The 16,976-nt window shown below is 41.8% G+C and overlaps 1 protein-coding gene across 1 annotated transcript in view; it reads left to right on the top strand.

Moving 5' to 3' along the window:
* The window catches only part of slc35f3b (solute carrier family 35 member F3b), a 46,470-nt gene extending 30,801 nt beyond the window's left edge, over positions 1 to 15,669 (top strand). The window contains exons 3-8 of the mRNA XM_085369380.1: positions 3,900 to 4,239; positions 10,122 to 10,341; positions 13,760 to 13,885; positions 14,771 to 14,963; positions 15,073 to 15,162; positions 15,428 to 15,669. Of these exons, the coding sequence (XP_085225506.1) occupies positions 3,900 to 4,239; positions 10,122 to 10,341; positions 13,760 to 13,885; positions 14,771 to 14,963; positions 15,073 to 15,162; positions 15,428 to 15,669 (1,211 nt within the window). The remainder of the gene's footprint in view (positions 1 to 3,899; positions 4,240 to 10,121; positions 10,342 to 13,759; positions 13,886 to 14,770; positions 14,964 to 15,072; positions 15,163 to 15,427) is intronic.
* The last annotated feature ends 1,307 nt before the right edge of the window (positions 15,670 to 16,976 follow it).

The raw sequence follows: 16,976 nt of genomic DNA, 5'->3' as shown, positions 1-16,976 counted from the left end.
CCTCTACTGGGAGTGGGATGTATGTTCAGTATCCGGCATACGAGGTGCTTAGTGGACTAAAGTACTTCAGGCAGATATATGAGCTTGCAGCACAAAGATTGATTTACTGTGCCATATTTTAACAAATATACACTTGTAGATAAATAGATAGATGCTAATAGGCTACTAGTTTACCTGTGCTTATTAAATCCTATGATTCTAGCGTGCTTTCATTCTACCGAGCAGTAGGGATGACTGTATCTGAGGAAGCAACAAGAAGAAGCCATACACAGCTGTCAGAGCAGATCACAAGCTGCCCCTAGAAACACTTTCTTCTTGTCTCCTGCAATTTTGCAGATGTCCGTTAGCATCCAATGAAGTATATTTGGACATAGAATGGGTTGAATAAATGTAGACATTTTCATCCAGGGTTTAATTTTTCTATCACAGTAATCTAAAACTAAAACTAATTTGCGATCCAGTGCACGCAAAGGCTGAGATTAATTATTAAAATGTCAGAAATGCACTGTTCCTGTGCTCCAGACAGCTAAGTGTGACAGACTCACCTTGACGGTTGACATTAGATTATGAATTAAAAAGGTGAATCATTTAACACTTTAAGAAGACTCGGTCTGAGTATTTCATCTATGGTCATAATAGCTTCAAATGTCATTAGTGGAGAGGCCCTTCGATTTTGCCGGGCCACTCCATCGACTCAGATCCAGCACACTGATGAGTTCACTCGATATGTTCGTTACTGGCATTCAGGGTTCATAGAGCATCATTAGTCACCATCAGTCTAAGTGTAAAAGAAGTGCGCTCCGTTTTAAGTCATTAGTCTGGGAAGATATACTTGCAGCTCTGCATTTAATTACAGGGGCTTTAATTAGTATTTTATTGCATGACACATTTTTATTTAGTAAGAGACAGACTATTGTATTTAAGTATTGTGGTAACTGCCACAGCCTGGAGTACAGGCTGTATAATATCACTAATGTTGTCACTTCACTAAGTGTGCCAGAGCTGATAATGCTTAGCTAGGCCCCAGAGTCTGCCTGGGGGCTGATTGGCTTGGTCCATTATCACATTTGGGAGATTAAACTGTGGTCCAGAGATGTGGTCAGAGCCACAGGATGCGGGATGGAGGCCCAGGAAGGACACAAAATGGGCAGCACCAATAAAGAGATGACCTTCAGAAAAAGACAAAGAGGCCTCAGAGCTCAGAATAGAGAAACTTAATTCTCACCCCTGTGCACAAGACTTTGATAAACATCCATGTGTGCCTGTTTCTTTTTTTGGCCACTGCTGATTCATCACTTCATTGCGGTGACAATGACAACAATCTCGAATCATCTTTAGTTTTTTTTGTGCCTCCGTGCTGTCAGATCCGTCAGTTGCTTTCGCAGCAGCAGCAGGGAACATTGTTCAGGTTCCTCTAACAGCGCCGCATCTTAACTCCATCTCTTTTTGACGTTTGCGATAGATAAAAAGAACGTGAATCTCTCGTGCAGCCAGTATAGGTAGCCCGGCGAAGCCGGGGCATTAGCATAAGAGTCATCAGGGGAGTTAATCTACGGTATGATGAGACCACCTGGAAAGGTCAGAGTCAGCTCTTCCAGTAGCAGTGAATTGCCTCATTGGGTGTGATGGATGACCCCTTACACAGCTCTTTTGTAAAATATGCAGGTTATATTAGACAAGGTGGTTTTATTTGTTTTGGGGTTTTTTTATTCTTTTATTATTACACAGATCACATTCACAGAACTGCAGACAGTGCCGCGTATACAGCAACAACTGATACGGCACAGCGACAATATTTTGAGAGCTGAGTGTCCTGTTGATGCCGTCAGACAATCATTTCCACAGCGTAATCAAATCAAGTTAAATTTATTCTTCCCTCACCGAGGCCCTTTGAAGTGCATTCAGTATTCCAGTCAACAGCATACAGTGCAGTGATGAATTGGCAAAAGGCTCCCCGCAGCACATCATTACCACTGGAAACACCATTAGGGAGATCGCTCATTTTCAACATTTTGGAAGGTAGGAAGCGACCGAAGATGCATGATGCCTATTATGCAGCTGTTATGAAGTAGAGCTGATATGAGGTTGTGCTGTTTATTGTGTTGCACTCTCACTAAACGGATTGCAGAGTTGCGGTCATGTAGTTTTGCTCTAGGTGGTGCGGGTTTAGCTACGTGGTCAAAAAGACAGCCTAAAATGATTTGTGAAAATCTGTAAAAACTTTATGTTACACACAATTTTTTACTGATTGACTTTGAACATCACAACGATATTATAGGCCTCGGGGGACGTCAGTACATAAGTTGGCTAAGCGTTTGACTTTGACTGTGGTTTTTGACTTTCAAGGTCAAAGTAGACCTTTAAAAAAATTCAAGAAATCATATTGAGTAATATGTCATATGAAAGGGCATGGAGAGGGCTGTACGATACACTTTTTAGTTTTTCAGTTTGACGCCATATAATGTCACAATCACGCCATAACAGGCTGATGTCAGCATGACTAAAAATATCATCGGGGGGAATTGTGCTATCTGAGTGCTCTTATTATTGTTAGTTTTAGAAAGACATTAATTATCAGTACAAATCGAGTGAAAGCTTATCTGTCTAAATTAACCCCCTTAATGCCCAGCGTGTCATATTTGATACATGAGTTTTTGTTCTGTTTTTAAGCAATAAATTTAAAAAAAAAAGTCAAAAGTAGCAAATATGATACAATTAAAACTCATATATGTAAATTAATATTAATACATTTTTATTTTATTTTTTTAAAGGTTCAATAACTCCTCCCATCTTCAACAAATTTGAATTTTATGGCAATTATTTAATTGTTTTAGCTTTAACGGGTTAAGAGCTGCCATAAATGTTGCATTTAACTGTCATATTTTTGTAAAACACTGTGTGTCATTTCCATGATCATGCAGCAGTGTCTGAACTTTGTAGAGGACACAAAGTTGGTAAGTTCAGTGATTCGAGAGAACAAAATGATCTTGGTAAGCAAATTGGTTCTGAAGCACAGAGTGGGTGAGAGTGGGGCCGAAAACTGTACGCCAACACTTCGCTTCAGTTCTCACATTAGTGAAGAAGTATGGAGGCTATCAGGTTTTGACAAGAGAAATAGAAAAGTTAAGTGTTGCGGTGTGTGTCTTTGCACGCTAGGGCAAACACACATGCCGCTGCAGCTCATGCGGTGGAGAAGAGGTCATCTTGGATTGGATATCACGTCTGCCCTCATATGCCCTCTGTTTCACTGCCGCCTGTCACACTTGATCGCCACATTTCTAACTCGGATTGATTACCTTCAAGTTCAGTTTAAGTTTGAAAGCAGCTATTTTTATCCGGAAAATGATGACAAGACTGGTATGATCTGGAGTCAGTTTTGCTGCAAAAGATAATATACTGTATCCACATGATGCTTGGGGAGAAAAAAATGCCACAACCTGGCAACCTCTGAAGGCTGTGACAAAAAGCACTTTATGTGACATTTTATCAAAATAATTTGATCAAATCAGGTGTAAAAGTAGGCATCAGTGAAGCAGGACGTGCATGGGAGTGGAAATAGTGTGAAAGTGCTACAAGGTGCTGGAAAACAGCATGAAAGAACTGAAAAGAAAGTAAGTACATGCAGAAACTCAGACACCAGGCAGGAGAGAAAGAATCAAGTGGCATGCCAGCAACAGTTTCATAGTCTGGAAACACCAGGCCCAGATGTTTCTATTTGGCATTGATGATTTCCTGCCCACCAGGCGCCTAAAGCACATGCAGAGGAAGAGGAAGTTGAGAAAAATTCAGCAATAAGCAAGGACAAATATGTTAAAATGTGTCAAATAATGAATGAGCGTACAGGTCTGCAGTATCGGTGTGTTTGGACATCAGTCTGTCATGTATGTGTCCGTCTTTAGGGGAAGATCGCTCCAGAGAGAATGTGGTGGGCACCACAGACGCTCAGTCGGCCGGTGCTGCAGGAGCAGAGTCCGGCTCCAGCAGACGGCGGCTTCACTGCTGCATCCGAGTGACAGCTGTACAAGTGCGGAAGGCTCTATGGGGAGTCGCCATGGTGATGTGCGTGTGTTCCTCCTGGGCAGGCTCCACCCAGCTGGCCAAGCTGACCTTTAAGCAGTTTGATGCTCCCTTCACCCTCACCTGGTTCGCCACCACGTGGAACTGCCTCTTCTTCCCCCTCTACTACATCGGCCACCTGTGCAAGAGTCCGGAGAGGCAGACAGCCAGGCAGAGGTTAAGGTTAGAAGACACTCTCTCCTTTAGAGCAAGCTCCATTAGAGGTCCAAGCACTAAAGCTGCTGTCACATTATGATCATTCTTTTTATATATATATAAATCGGCTTTTGTGCTCTGACATGTTGTGATCATCCTTTAATCTCAGAATTTTCCACATATCCTCCTTCTTTACATCCATGAATCTTCTCCATGATCTTCTTTCATGGCACCTCCATATTCAGCATCCCCTTTTTGTTTAATTTATGGGCTGGTACATGGCAGCGACACCAGCCTGGGTGCTGTAACTCTGTTATAGCTTTAGCCAAGACTAGTTGTCCTGTGACCAGTCTTACAGATGGTGGATTTTAGATGAATTAACACTTGTTTGACAGCTTTTGATGCACTTAAAGTAGGCGATAGCAGTAGGTTGTTATCAATTCTAGTCACTGTTTCTCTTTTTTCTGTCTCGCCTTTCCTGGTGCACATGGACTGTGAATAAAGTCTGTACGGGTCTGTGCCCCTACCCACCGACACGCACAGTGACAGCGGAGGAAACAGACGATATAAAAAAAAAACCTTAAGTGACTGTAAAGTGCAGTACAGGCTCTCACACAAATTCTGACTTCAGTCAAAGGGCATTGTTTCTTTTCTAAGGTCAAAGACTTCAGCAGTTACAGTTTTATAAGACAGAACATAAATCAATTTTTGCAACAGCAACAGCAGACCAGATTACAGCACAGTCATTAAAAATCAAATCAAAGTAAAGTTTCCTGTCTATATAGATAAAACCTACAACCTTTAAAAATAATATCTCAAATCAGACCTGAGGGGTCATCAGATCATTAACAAACAATTAATCTATCTGTATCAGCATTTGTAATGGCCCATAAGTTAAAAGCTGAAGACTAGATGGGAGAAACACACTTTAACCACGTTATGAGTGATGACATTGTATAATTCTTCTACCTGTATGCAACCCACAACTTCAGTGTTGGCTACACAGCCAAATGTTTGGAAACAGAAACCAGCTGATCCGAGCAAAGTTGGGCTTCGAAATTTAAATGTCAGTGAAATTTGTGCCTAGCATCAAAAAGTATCCTCCGATATGAAGGAATATCTGATGTTTAGATTGCCCAATTGTGGTATCAGTATCTGTATTAAAAATCCCATATGAGTTTTATTCTCCCTTTTTATTTTCTATCCAGTTTTTCTAGTTACAACAAGTATACAACTAATCGGGATTTACCAAAATATCCATTCAAAAGGTCAGTTTGATTCCCCAACGAAATTAACCACCACGTAACATCTGGCAGTGTACTAGTGAGATGATAGAGATGTACTAATTGATTTTTTTCAAACACTGTGTGACAGTTTCTGTCCTCTTTGTATTTCATGGAACAAACGCCACATGTTCAGCCTGATTCACCAGCTGCTTACAGTTTATCATTTAGGTCCATTTTCAATCTCGCTGAATAAGCTAATTCTGTTTTTGCTTGTCAGGTAAACACAGTCATCCTCTCTTCAGTAATCCTAATTGTGTTACAGTGGCTTTCACAGTTGAAGCAGTCCATTAATCATGGTCTTTAGACAAAAGTCTTATCTCTGCTACCTGCAATGCTACGTTAGTGCAAAGAGACAAAAGAGAGCGGTAGTTTAGAAGCTGTGGTGTGCTGGTGAGCTCGGGGGATTGGCTCTGTATTTCAGATGCTCCTCTGTGATGTAATCCTTCCTTTTTTTCTAAAGGCCTACATGAGGATGTGGGTCTCCCACTCCTCAGTTGGAGCTCATGTGAACTGACTACAAATTACAATACCGTCTTCTGTGAACCTGACAGTGCAGAGAAATAGAAACCAAAGGATAGCTTCGTGACAGCAGGCAGCCGAACGAGAGACAAGGACTTAACTTTAGCAGTATATCTGTGAGGAGAGGATTTTAGTGCACTCATCAGCCCTGTTGTTGTATAGACTTGATATTTACGGGCAGATTGTATCAGCAGTGGAAGGATTTATCTCTTAACTCACAAAGTGTCATTTTGCACGTTCATCTTTTAAATTCAAGCTTGTAGTTTGAGACCCTCTGGCTGCTCTTGGGTAATGTTAAGTCAGTTTAGATGTAAGTATAAAAAGAAGGATGGATTAATTCAATTCAATTCAATTTTATTTATATAGCGCCAAATCACAACAAAAGTCGCCCAAACGATTAACTCAGTTTGTGCCAAATTCTAAAGAAACCAAATAAAAGTTCTGTGCAGGCGCTAGAAAGTGATACTAAATGATTCTGGAAGTGCAGCGCTTAACTGTTTAATCCACGCGCCTCTAGGTATATTAATATCTGCTGCTGCAACACTTTATTTGGCAGCTTTGCAGAGGTTTGACGTATCTTAAAAATCACTGCGGATTACAGTGCACAAGTACACAAGTGCAGGAATAATGCGTGAAAAACAGTCACCGGTTTGGCTTTAAGGTGGTGTAACCAGTGTCTGTAATGAAACGCCGATAAACTGGTTGTCGCAGAATTAGTGTCGTGTCCACAGAGGAGGTTTGAGCAGTGTGTTCTTAGTGCAGACTCAGCTCTCTGGAGCTGATTCATAGCAGCGCTGCTCTACAGTATCCAGCAGGACACCCTGGCAAATATGCTACCTGCCACTCCTCACTTATTGCTGCTTCATCACTTTTCACTGAGCCAGATGCGCTCAGGGTAAACGCTACAACTCTGTAGTAATGGTAACAATAGCAGTCCGGTGTGGGCGGAGTCACTCAAGTTGAGGGTGAAACAGAAAATTCTCACAGCAGAGCAACGCAAGGTCTTACTCAGCAGACAATGTAGTAACACGACAGAGCAGGACCACTATGCAGTATTCTGATACTGATACATAATGTCATGGTTTGGTTCCTCTGTTGCATTACTGACTCATGCCAATAGCTTTTGGACCGTCAGCTTTTATTCAAGGGTATTTTCATTTAGCTTCTTGTGCGTAGTTACAGCGCCTGAAAAACATGAATAGTGGATGACTAAGCCTCATGCAGAAGCACTTAAAGATTAATCATTTCTTCAACATAGCAGACTGCCAGACTGACTGTTAATCATACGTCTCCAGATTTTGTGTTTTTTTTCTCAGTATTTTCTGTTAAAACTTGACTGGTTAGAATTCCTCACACAATCATGGTATCGCTTTTAGCAGCAATAATTTGAAGTAAACATTTTCTGTGTGACTTTATCAGTCTCTTACCTTGTTGTGGAGGACTCTTGGCCCACTGTTGCTTCAGTTCATTGAGGTTTGTGGGCATTTATACTCAGCTCTGTTTAGGCCCCAACACAGCATTTCAATGAGGTCTGGACTTTGACTGGATCATTGCAGCACCTTGATTCTTTTCTTTTTCTGCTGTTTGCTGTTGTGCTTGGGATCAATGTCCAAGTGCATGACCCAGTTTGGGACAAATATTATTTATCAGACAGATGGTCTCACATTTGACCGTATACTTTGGTATACAGAGGAGTTCATGGTCGACTCAACAACCACAAGGTTTCCAAGTCCTGTGGCTGCAAAACAAGCTCCAATCACCACCCCTCTACCCCCGTGCTTGACAGCTGGTTTGAAGTGTTTGTGCTGATATGTGCTTGGTTACTACTAAACATGGTGCTGTGCATTATATCCAAACATCTCCACTTATCTGTCCAAAGGACATTGTTACAGAAGTCTGGTCGTTTGTTTAGATGCAACTTTGCACACCTAAGCTATGGGTAGGGGTACTTGTATCGGTATTGAACCGTTCATACAGTGCTTTCGGTTCGGTACGCATATGTATCGAACAATACAAAATCTTAAAAAAATTTTAACAACTTTTCTTCTGACGATGCTGTTTGTGTTGAGCGCTCAGTGGATCTGCGTTCGACTACTTCGCCTAGGCTGCACTGTCGAGCGCAGATCCACTGAGCCCAGCGCAAGATAGCAAGACAGAAGTTAAGCTCGTTGCAACATAGCAAATTTAACCTCCCCCACCCTCATTCAGATCTGGCGTTTGGAACTATTTTGGTTTTCATATGACGTATGACCCTGAAGGTAAGCGCCTCATGGACAAAAGTAAAACTCTATGTCGGATGTGCCACGCAATGCTCAATTGCATTGGTGGGAACTACTGCGTTAGCGCAGTTAGCTCGTTAACGGAGATTTGCGGCGTTATGGCGTTAATGTCATTTTAACGAGATTAACGCTGACACCACTAGTGGGAACACAACGAATATGACTGCACATTTACACCGACTTCATCCTAGTGCAAAGACAAGTGGAAGCACACAAAAACAACAAGCACACATGCTACAAACTTTACCCGTGTCATTTAGACAGCCGTTAGCACATGATTCTCCTTACGGGGACCTGATATGTTTAATATGCTGCTGAGAATATAGCCCAGAAGAAGCGTATAGTATAGCTTTTATTTTGGAAAGAGCCATTTCTCTGTAATAAACTCTCTTTTTCAAAGATGAGCGATTTCTCGATTAGATAGATTTATTTATTTATTTTTGTTTCAGCAACATTAAATTTAAAACTGTACTTTTGAGTTAACATATATATTTATAATTTTAATAAATGACAAATTAAAAAGGCATGAACATTTTTTTGTATCGAAAAAATATCAAACCGTGAATTTTGTGTATGGTTGCACCCGTAGCCTAGCTGTGGGGTCACGTTCTTTTTGTAACAAAGAGGCTTTCTCTCCAAACAAGCCATATTTGTTCAGTCCTTTTCTGATTGTAGCATAAACCTCAACATTTAACTAACTCAGACCTGCAAATTTTGAGATGTAGCTCCCAGAGTCTTTTTTGAGGTTTCTCTGACCATTGCATGGTCTGACCTTGGGGTGAATTTGCTAGGATGTCCGCTCCTAGGAAGACTAACAGCTGCCTTGAATATTTCCACTTGTGAATAAACTTTCTCACTGTAGAATGAAGGATTTAAATTGATTGCCAGCAATAGTTGCTTCTCTAAGATCGCTGCTGATGTCGTTCCTCTTCGGCATTGTGTTAATACAACCTCTTAATTCCTTTGGAAGCGATAAAGGTGTAGTTAGTTTTTCACACACATCTTCTACATTTTAGCTCAATTTTAGTTAAATAAATAATGTCATGGTGTAATATGTCATGCTTTGTAATTCACCTGAGGTTTTATTCACCTAAATCTAAGACCAGATGATTTTTATCATACATAAAACCTTAGAATTGCATGGCTGTTATCTGAGTCATTACAAATTTGCCTGAGTTATTCATCACATGCATCAGTCACAGCAACATTTATTTCTGTCCCCATTTTCCCTTCATGTTTAAGTCCATACGGAAACTCATACCCAGAAGCGGAACCCCCAGAGTGTCCACAAGTAATGCTGAGAACGGAGGAAGATGAAAGAAGACTTTTCTGAGTACATTAAATACATTTCTGCCTGTTGTCACTATGAAATACCAAACAGCTGTTTTCTTCGATTTAGTCATTGAATATGTCCTGTTGTAGCAGCAAAGATTATCCCATTTCTTTGCTGTACTGAGATATTTGTCAGATGTAACCAGACAAAACACCTGAGGACCAAACAGGTTGTTTAATTTCTTAATGGGGACAGTTGAATATTTAACTTTAATGCCTTGTGGCAGATCTTAATTTGCAATTAAATATTAAACCATTCTTCTAGTAGGGTAGCATTGGTCCCCCGTGTCTATAATGTGGGACGAACATAATTTAGATGTAACTGTTGAAGTGGGAATTACTGCAGTCACTCATTGGCATTAAGTGTGTTTTTCAGATTGTGCTGTTTGTGTTCACTGGTGTTAATTGGTCCCAGAGTGATAATACTCATCAGCTTTAAAATCATACTACATTTTTAGAAGGTTAACAGTATTCATTTTGGTCGTGCACACAGGGAGTGCTGCAGGTTTTTCGGTGACGATGGCCTGACACCGAAGGTGTTTTTCACCAAGGTAGCTCCTTTTGGCCTGCTGTGGATCCTCACCAACTACCTGTACCTGCAGGCCCTCAGGAAGATCAACACAACAGATGTGTCAGCGCTATTCTGTTGTAACAAGGCCTTCGTCTTCCTGCTGTCATGGATCGTGCTCAGAGACCGCTTCATGGGGGTCAGGGTGAGTATATCTGCATGCGTGTGTTTTTTTTTTTTTTCTTTCAAGGGAAAATTATGAGTCTTTAGTTAAGATGTCTAACTCGAGCACAGGACACAGAAAGCAAGGATTTTCACACTGTCCCCTCTTGGCTTGTAAGTTTTATTTGCAGTAAACAAGCTAACAACCAAAAGCGTGTCTTTTGAATTAGTTTTGAAGAATAATTTACTATGTTATATAAAGTCACTATATCCAACAAGATATTTACCCCTTTGTACTTAATGTGGCAAGAGCATAACCACAACTCACCCCCCAGACAGCCAATGAATGATTTCTAATTACATCATTGTAGGTAATTGGCGAGCTGTGGGATGAGCACATCAATATATATAGATATATATATATCAGTATTATATGTTGTAAAGCAGTTTTGCACCATCATCTGTCCCACCATCCTGTTTTTAGTGCAGTTGTTCTGTAAAACGGAATTAATAAACTGGAGTTTCTGTTCGATTTTTCATCAGTGGCCAGATACGTTAATGTTATAACATCTGCTCAGGCTTTCATTGGGTCTTTGTTGTCTATGAGAAACCGTAGATCCATAACAAATGACAGCAAAAGGAAATAGAGGCACACTGAGTGTAAATGAAATGGTTGTAAAGTCTAAATATCTTTGCTTTTCCGTGGGTGTGCATGGTGAGCTGCGACGAATGGCTTTAATCGCTCGCTGATGCGGTTGTGAAGAATACTGCAAGCTGCAATCAGCCCGTTCTTCACTCCCACGTTTAGAACGGGCACTGCACTCGTGTATTTTTTGGTGAGATGTTTGAGCGTCCCAATTATCTTGAATCTCACTGATTATGACGAAACTTATTTAAGATAAGAGCGTGGCCAATATTGGCCCCACAGGCTGACTGTCACACGTTGATTTATGTGATTTATGACTAGGTCCACCAAACCTTTTATTTTTTTTCCTTCCTAGATTGAATCAGTTTGATTATGTTCAGATCCCCAAAGATACAAAAGTATCCTGTTCATCATGAGACACGAGACAAGATTGGGGGGGAAGGCAAATTTTTCTTTCTTCTCTCTTCCTTACAGGAATATAAATGTCTCCAGGACTTATCTTGTAAACCGATGCACACGTTTGGGTCATGATCCCAAGTTTGATATGGACAGATTAAAAAATTATCTTTGTTTTTCTGTATTGTTTATTATATTTTGAATATTACAGTATAATCTTATGAAACCTACTCTTTAACATGACTCTACATGAGATGGCAACATACCTCTGATTACTTTATGACTGGACCAAAAAGAAAAGAGGTATTTTCATCATCTCCATACTGGCATTTGAACCCATACATTACAAGAAAGCGGTAAATCCCTTGGAAAATCTAAGGACACTTTATGCATTGACTAAAGCAGACCCTGGTTTACTCTCCTTTTGGCTTTTATCAGGATCATACTTTCCAACTCTTACTAAACTTAGAACAGATGATTGACACTATAAACTTATCAGGAAAGTGCTTACTGAGGTCGTGATGTCATAGATGTTTACTTTACAACCAGATTTCTTTTTGAAACCAGAGTTGCTGCCACCTACTGGCAGATTTAAGGCAATCCTGCAGTTTTACCTTCTTAGAAGCTGCACTCATCTCTAATACTGTCTTCTCTGGTCAAATGTGCATTTTTAACTGCAAGTTTTTATACCAAACTCAGTTTTACACTTCATCAGCCATCATGACAAAAAAAAGGTTTCTAATCTGCAAAGAAATGCAAATTTGTGATGATTTGCTTTGACTGAATTTCCATTTGAATCTGTGAGCTACACACACAGCACGGTTGAGTAGAGAGCAGGTTATGAGCACCACGGGATGATTACCTACCGGTGATCACGGTGTCATTCAAATGTTGTTCCTGGTCTGTGCATGTGTGTGTTAGCCGGCAAGTTTGTGACTGATAAAGACAGAGAAGCAGGACAGTAAGGGGTTACTTACCTTTGTGAATTAAGATATCGGTTTATCTCCTCTCACTGTACGCCTCAGATGCTTTCACATCTGCAGCCGTCCCGCACTTCGCACGATGCCCCCCCTTTTTCCTCTCACACACTCACAAGCACCCCGTCTCTCCCTTGTGTATGCCCCGACTCGTCACCCCCATTATTTGTGATGAAAAGCCTCGGTAAGAGACAAGTACAGTAATAGTCCCGCTTCACTCACTCGCTTACACGCCCTCCCCTCTCTTGCTCTCTGTTGCCTGGTAGTAAGGATTGCAGTGTTTGGATGTCTGCAGTAATGCAGGGGAACTTGAACAAGTATTTCATGAAAGTGAAGGAGGAGAAACAGAAAGGGAAGAGAGAGAGAGCGATGAGGGGGATGCTACATCAACCTTGTTAAACAGGGAGGTTTTTTTCAGTGGTACTTTGTGGATAAAACCGATGACTAGCTCCACTCGGTGGTTTTTTTTTCTGTGTGACCCATGTTTAGATTTATGATTTGTAAAAAGTGCAAGGTCCACGTGCTGCAGTTACGCCACCGTAATGACATAAGCTACCCACCGGACTAATCGGTCACGCCTGCTCATTGCAGAACAAGTTTGGGTGAAGCCACAGTCCTTCCTCCCTCTGACCCTCCACATTGTGCTGAAACATCTTAAATTGTTGCTGACGCCGTGAGCAAATGGCCATTTTCTAAAATGAAAGGTGTAGCAGTGACTGACAGGCAGCCTGCAGTGCAGAAAGAGACATTTAGCCAGACTTGCTTAAGGTGCTTTGGCCAAGCAAAAACACGCGGCTCATTTATCTTCCCGACACCTCCTTAATGCGGTGCTAATCCACTCAGCTGGGCTGCACCGTAGCCCCATCACTGCTGCACAGTTCTCACATATACACTATGAACATATAACCCAGACAAACCAGATTTTAATGCAATAAAACACAAGAGGTTTGCCTTTTACGCATCACAGTTGACCCCGAGCAGGGTGAAGCTGATGGATTCTTGCCATCTTGAAGCTGTGATAATTGCAGAGGCGGGGAGTGGTGTGAGGGGGGATTTGGTTTGTAAACACGATGGCTTTGTAACGGAAATCAATGTAACACAATCAAGCCAACACTGTAAAAGCTGCCTGTCCTGTGTTGGAAGCGCTTACAGGGTGAATCTGAGAGCAGGTCTTTTCTGCACTGCACGTAGAAAATGTAAATATCAAATGAAAAGCTTGTTTCCTATGAAATAACAACCCACCCACTAATTAGGCTGCTTCAAGCCTGGTTCTGTGAGGCTTGTTATTTCTGCACTGAATGACAAAGCTGAGGCCATGTGGGCCTGCTGTGTCCCTCCGCGGCGGTAAGGGGATAAGGTGCCTTTTTCACCAAACTGTGAGCAGCATGTTGTCCATCCTTCACTCACTGTTGCTCTCTCTCTCTCTCTCTTTCTCTGTATAGATAGTAGCTGCTATCTTGGCCATAGCGGGCATCGTAATGATGACCTATGCCGATGGATTCCACAGCCACTCGGTCATCGGCATTGCTTTGGTCGTGGCCTCTGCTTCGATGTCAGCGCTCTATAAGGTATTTGCTGTGCGATACTGCAGATTTTGATATCGATGTGATATCAACTAAATCCAGGGCCAACATTGATGATATCGATACTTTTAAACTACAAAAGCAGCTTATGATTTATGAGATGAAGCATCATCAAGTGATATAACAAAAACACACCTTTCAGCTACTCGTGCATATTGAAGCTGTCCGTCTCTGAAACACTTTGGGTTCTGTTGTTTCCGTGTGCTATAGTCTATACACAAAAAGGACATTTTTCATATTGCATGTTTGAGGTATACTTTTCCACACAATTCAGTGAGCTACATACTGAACTTGGAGGACATTCTTTTATGCTAGTATCGATCTGATACAATGCCAACGTTGGTATCGATACTATCGGTATTTAGATCGATCCGCAAAACCTCTAGGATTTGATTGCATTTCTCAGTGTGTATTGTACCGCTGAGCATAAAGTTCCATTGTAGCGCCACTTCTATTCACGGTGGAATAAAAAATAGGTAAGCATGCTGTATGTATGGACACGTCTCTGTAAGTTGCCCTGTCTAGCTCCCTTCTAATTATGTAACCAGGTGGCAGAAGACAGAAGGGGATTATGTAGTGTGAGACTCACCTGCCAGAAGTACGCAATACCTACGCATTTGGTTGCAGGCCTCAGGCTGTGTTACCCTGATCAAGGAGGTTACAGGACAGATATTATATAGCTATGTTTTGACAGGGTCTGGTCTCCTTTGCCCTGCTGTCTGTGCCGCCCTAATGTGATAAACAGACAGCAGTGGCCCTGGGCCAGAGACATGGCAGGTACTTGGCAGGCTTCGCCCTCTGTAATATACCTCAGCTCCTGAAGAGGGCAGATTCGATGTATGCATCACTCTCCTTCCTCTTTATTCTCAGGTGCTCTTTAAGATGGTGCTGGGAAGTGCCAAATTTGGAGAGGCTGCACTCTTTCTGAGCATCGTTGGAAGCACCAATTTTGTTTTCGTCAGCTTTGTGCCAGTCATGCTGTATTTTACACATGTGGAGTACATCGAATCACTCAGAGACATCCCATGGGCCTACCTCTGTGGGGTCGCAGCCCTGCTTTTCGGTATATGGCGACAGAGCAGTAATGTGCACCGGCTGGTTGTGTAATCTACAAATAGCAACATTCTCATCGTGTAGTCCGCTGCTGCTCTAATTCTGCTTTGTTCCTACAGCTTTCAACGTCCTGGTGAACTTTGGCATCGCGATAACATACCCGACATTAATTTCCCTTGGCATTGTCCTAAGTGTTCCTGTAAACGCCAGTAAGTCTCTTGGCTTTCCTCTAAGAGTGCTAGCTTTTTATATCTGGTCACCATTTAATATTTGATGGCACTGGATTCTCCCAAAGGTTTCTATCTATATTTGATGAGAGACTCCATTTAATTTTCAAACCAGGCTCCCTCTCGATGTACAACTAACCATTTTTATTTCATAAACACGCACAGTTACAATTTATATTCATTTACATAAACCCAGTTGTTCCCTTCTATTGACACAGTACCTTTTTATTTATTTGTTTTTTTACAGTGGTGGACCTCTACACGTGTGAAATTCACTTTAACTCGGTGCGCCTCATTGCTGTGTTCATCATTTGCTTGGGTTTCCTAATGCTGCTGTTACCAGAGGACTGGGACCAGTGCATTATCCAGCTCAGCCAGAAGCTGCGCAAACGTGACGAGCCAGCAGAGGGCAGCGGAGAGGCCGGAGCTGGCACAGGGCTCAACTGGAGAGGGAGAGCCAGGACCTCCATGTCAACATATGCACTTTGAATATATGAAATATCATCACACAAACACATATACATGAGGTGGGAGGGAAATGAGGGGTGTTAACCCACGTGATCTGCCTGGTTCCTTGCCTTTTGGACTGCCCTCTGATCTGCAGCTTTTCAACCGAGGGGGAAGATCGCGTTTCATTCATTCGGCATCATTCTTGCTCACAAGTTAACCAAGTCGGTGCATGGACTTCTATCATTTGTAATCCTTAAAATGATCAGGTATAACTGATTGAACCATGCGTTAATTTTGCTGTACCTCTTAATCATTCCTCTGATTCCTCGCCTCTGGGAAGACTCGCCAACTTGCCTGATATATTTCAGTGAGGAGGAATAAAGAGGCAGACATCTCTCAAGGCAGCCCTAACACCTTGTAGACCAGCTGGCTTTAACATGTACACATTTACACACCTCTAAGATCCAAAGAAGAATGCCTACAAAGCTGAATGCCTGAAAACAGAACACGAGGCCCGGTAGCCTTCTGCGGGTGTAAACTTAGTGACAAATACCTGCCTTTTGTGCACTTGTACATAGCTATATTTCACACCTTGGATGTCCCGGAGTAGTGGACCTGTGAAGCTCATCTGGTGTGAAGGGACCTGTCTGGACGTCTGAGGATCAGTCTGGGCTGAAGAAGCTTTCACAATGTGTCTCTCTATTCACTCTTAGAGAAGAGGTCAGTTTCATTTCATCCGCACTGATTGGCTCCCCGTGGTTATGTGCTTTCCTTGGGCTAGACTCCCACTTCTGTCAACACTCACTCATTGTTCGGGCCCCACAGTTTAGTCACGCGATATCTACATTCGCTTTCAATGCATTATATCATTGAGGTGTTTGTCAAACAGTGGGATTGCTTTCAATCCATCCACAAAGCAGTTGCCTAACACTTGCTTTATGTTGCCAGCACACCAGTAGGAAATAGCGTGAACATTTTATTAAGCAAGCAATTTAAACAAACACATTCAAATATTGTTAAAAGCTTTGATATCTCAAAATAAGGCTGACAGGTTAATGGAACTACCCCTTTAATTACTTTAAACACAGCTATCTCTGAGCCTCTCTTTTAACATTTTAGTATCATATGCACACAGACAAATGTGCAGCAGTTCAATTACATCGTTTCATTTCGCGTGGGAATTACAGACTGGAAAACTGTCCCACTGTGGCTTGAGGAGAGGAGTGCTGACACACGGCTCTTCTAGTGATCAAAAAAAAGAAGAAGAAAAAAAGAAACCTTTGTCTGCTTTCGTTTATCACATTTCTGAGGCAAGCATCACAGCCACCATGGTGTGGTTGACCCCC

Source organism: Diplotaxodon limnothrissa, linkage group LG13 (assembly GCF_057381915.1).
Source record: "Diplotaxodon limnothrissa isolate DT_005_m linkage group LG13, D_limnothrissa_male_GT1.1, whole genome shotgun sequence".
NCBI classification, from domain to species: Eukaryota; Metazoa; Chordata; class Actinopteri; order Cichliformes; family Cichlidae; genus Diplotaxodon; species Diplotaxodon limnothrissa.
Note: the sequence above shows the minus strand (reverse complement) of the source record. Positions and strands in the feature narration are given on the sequence as shown.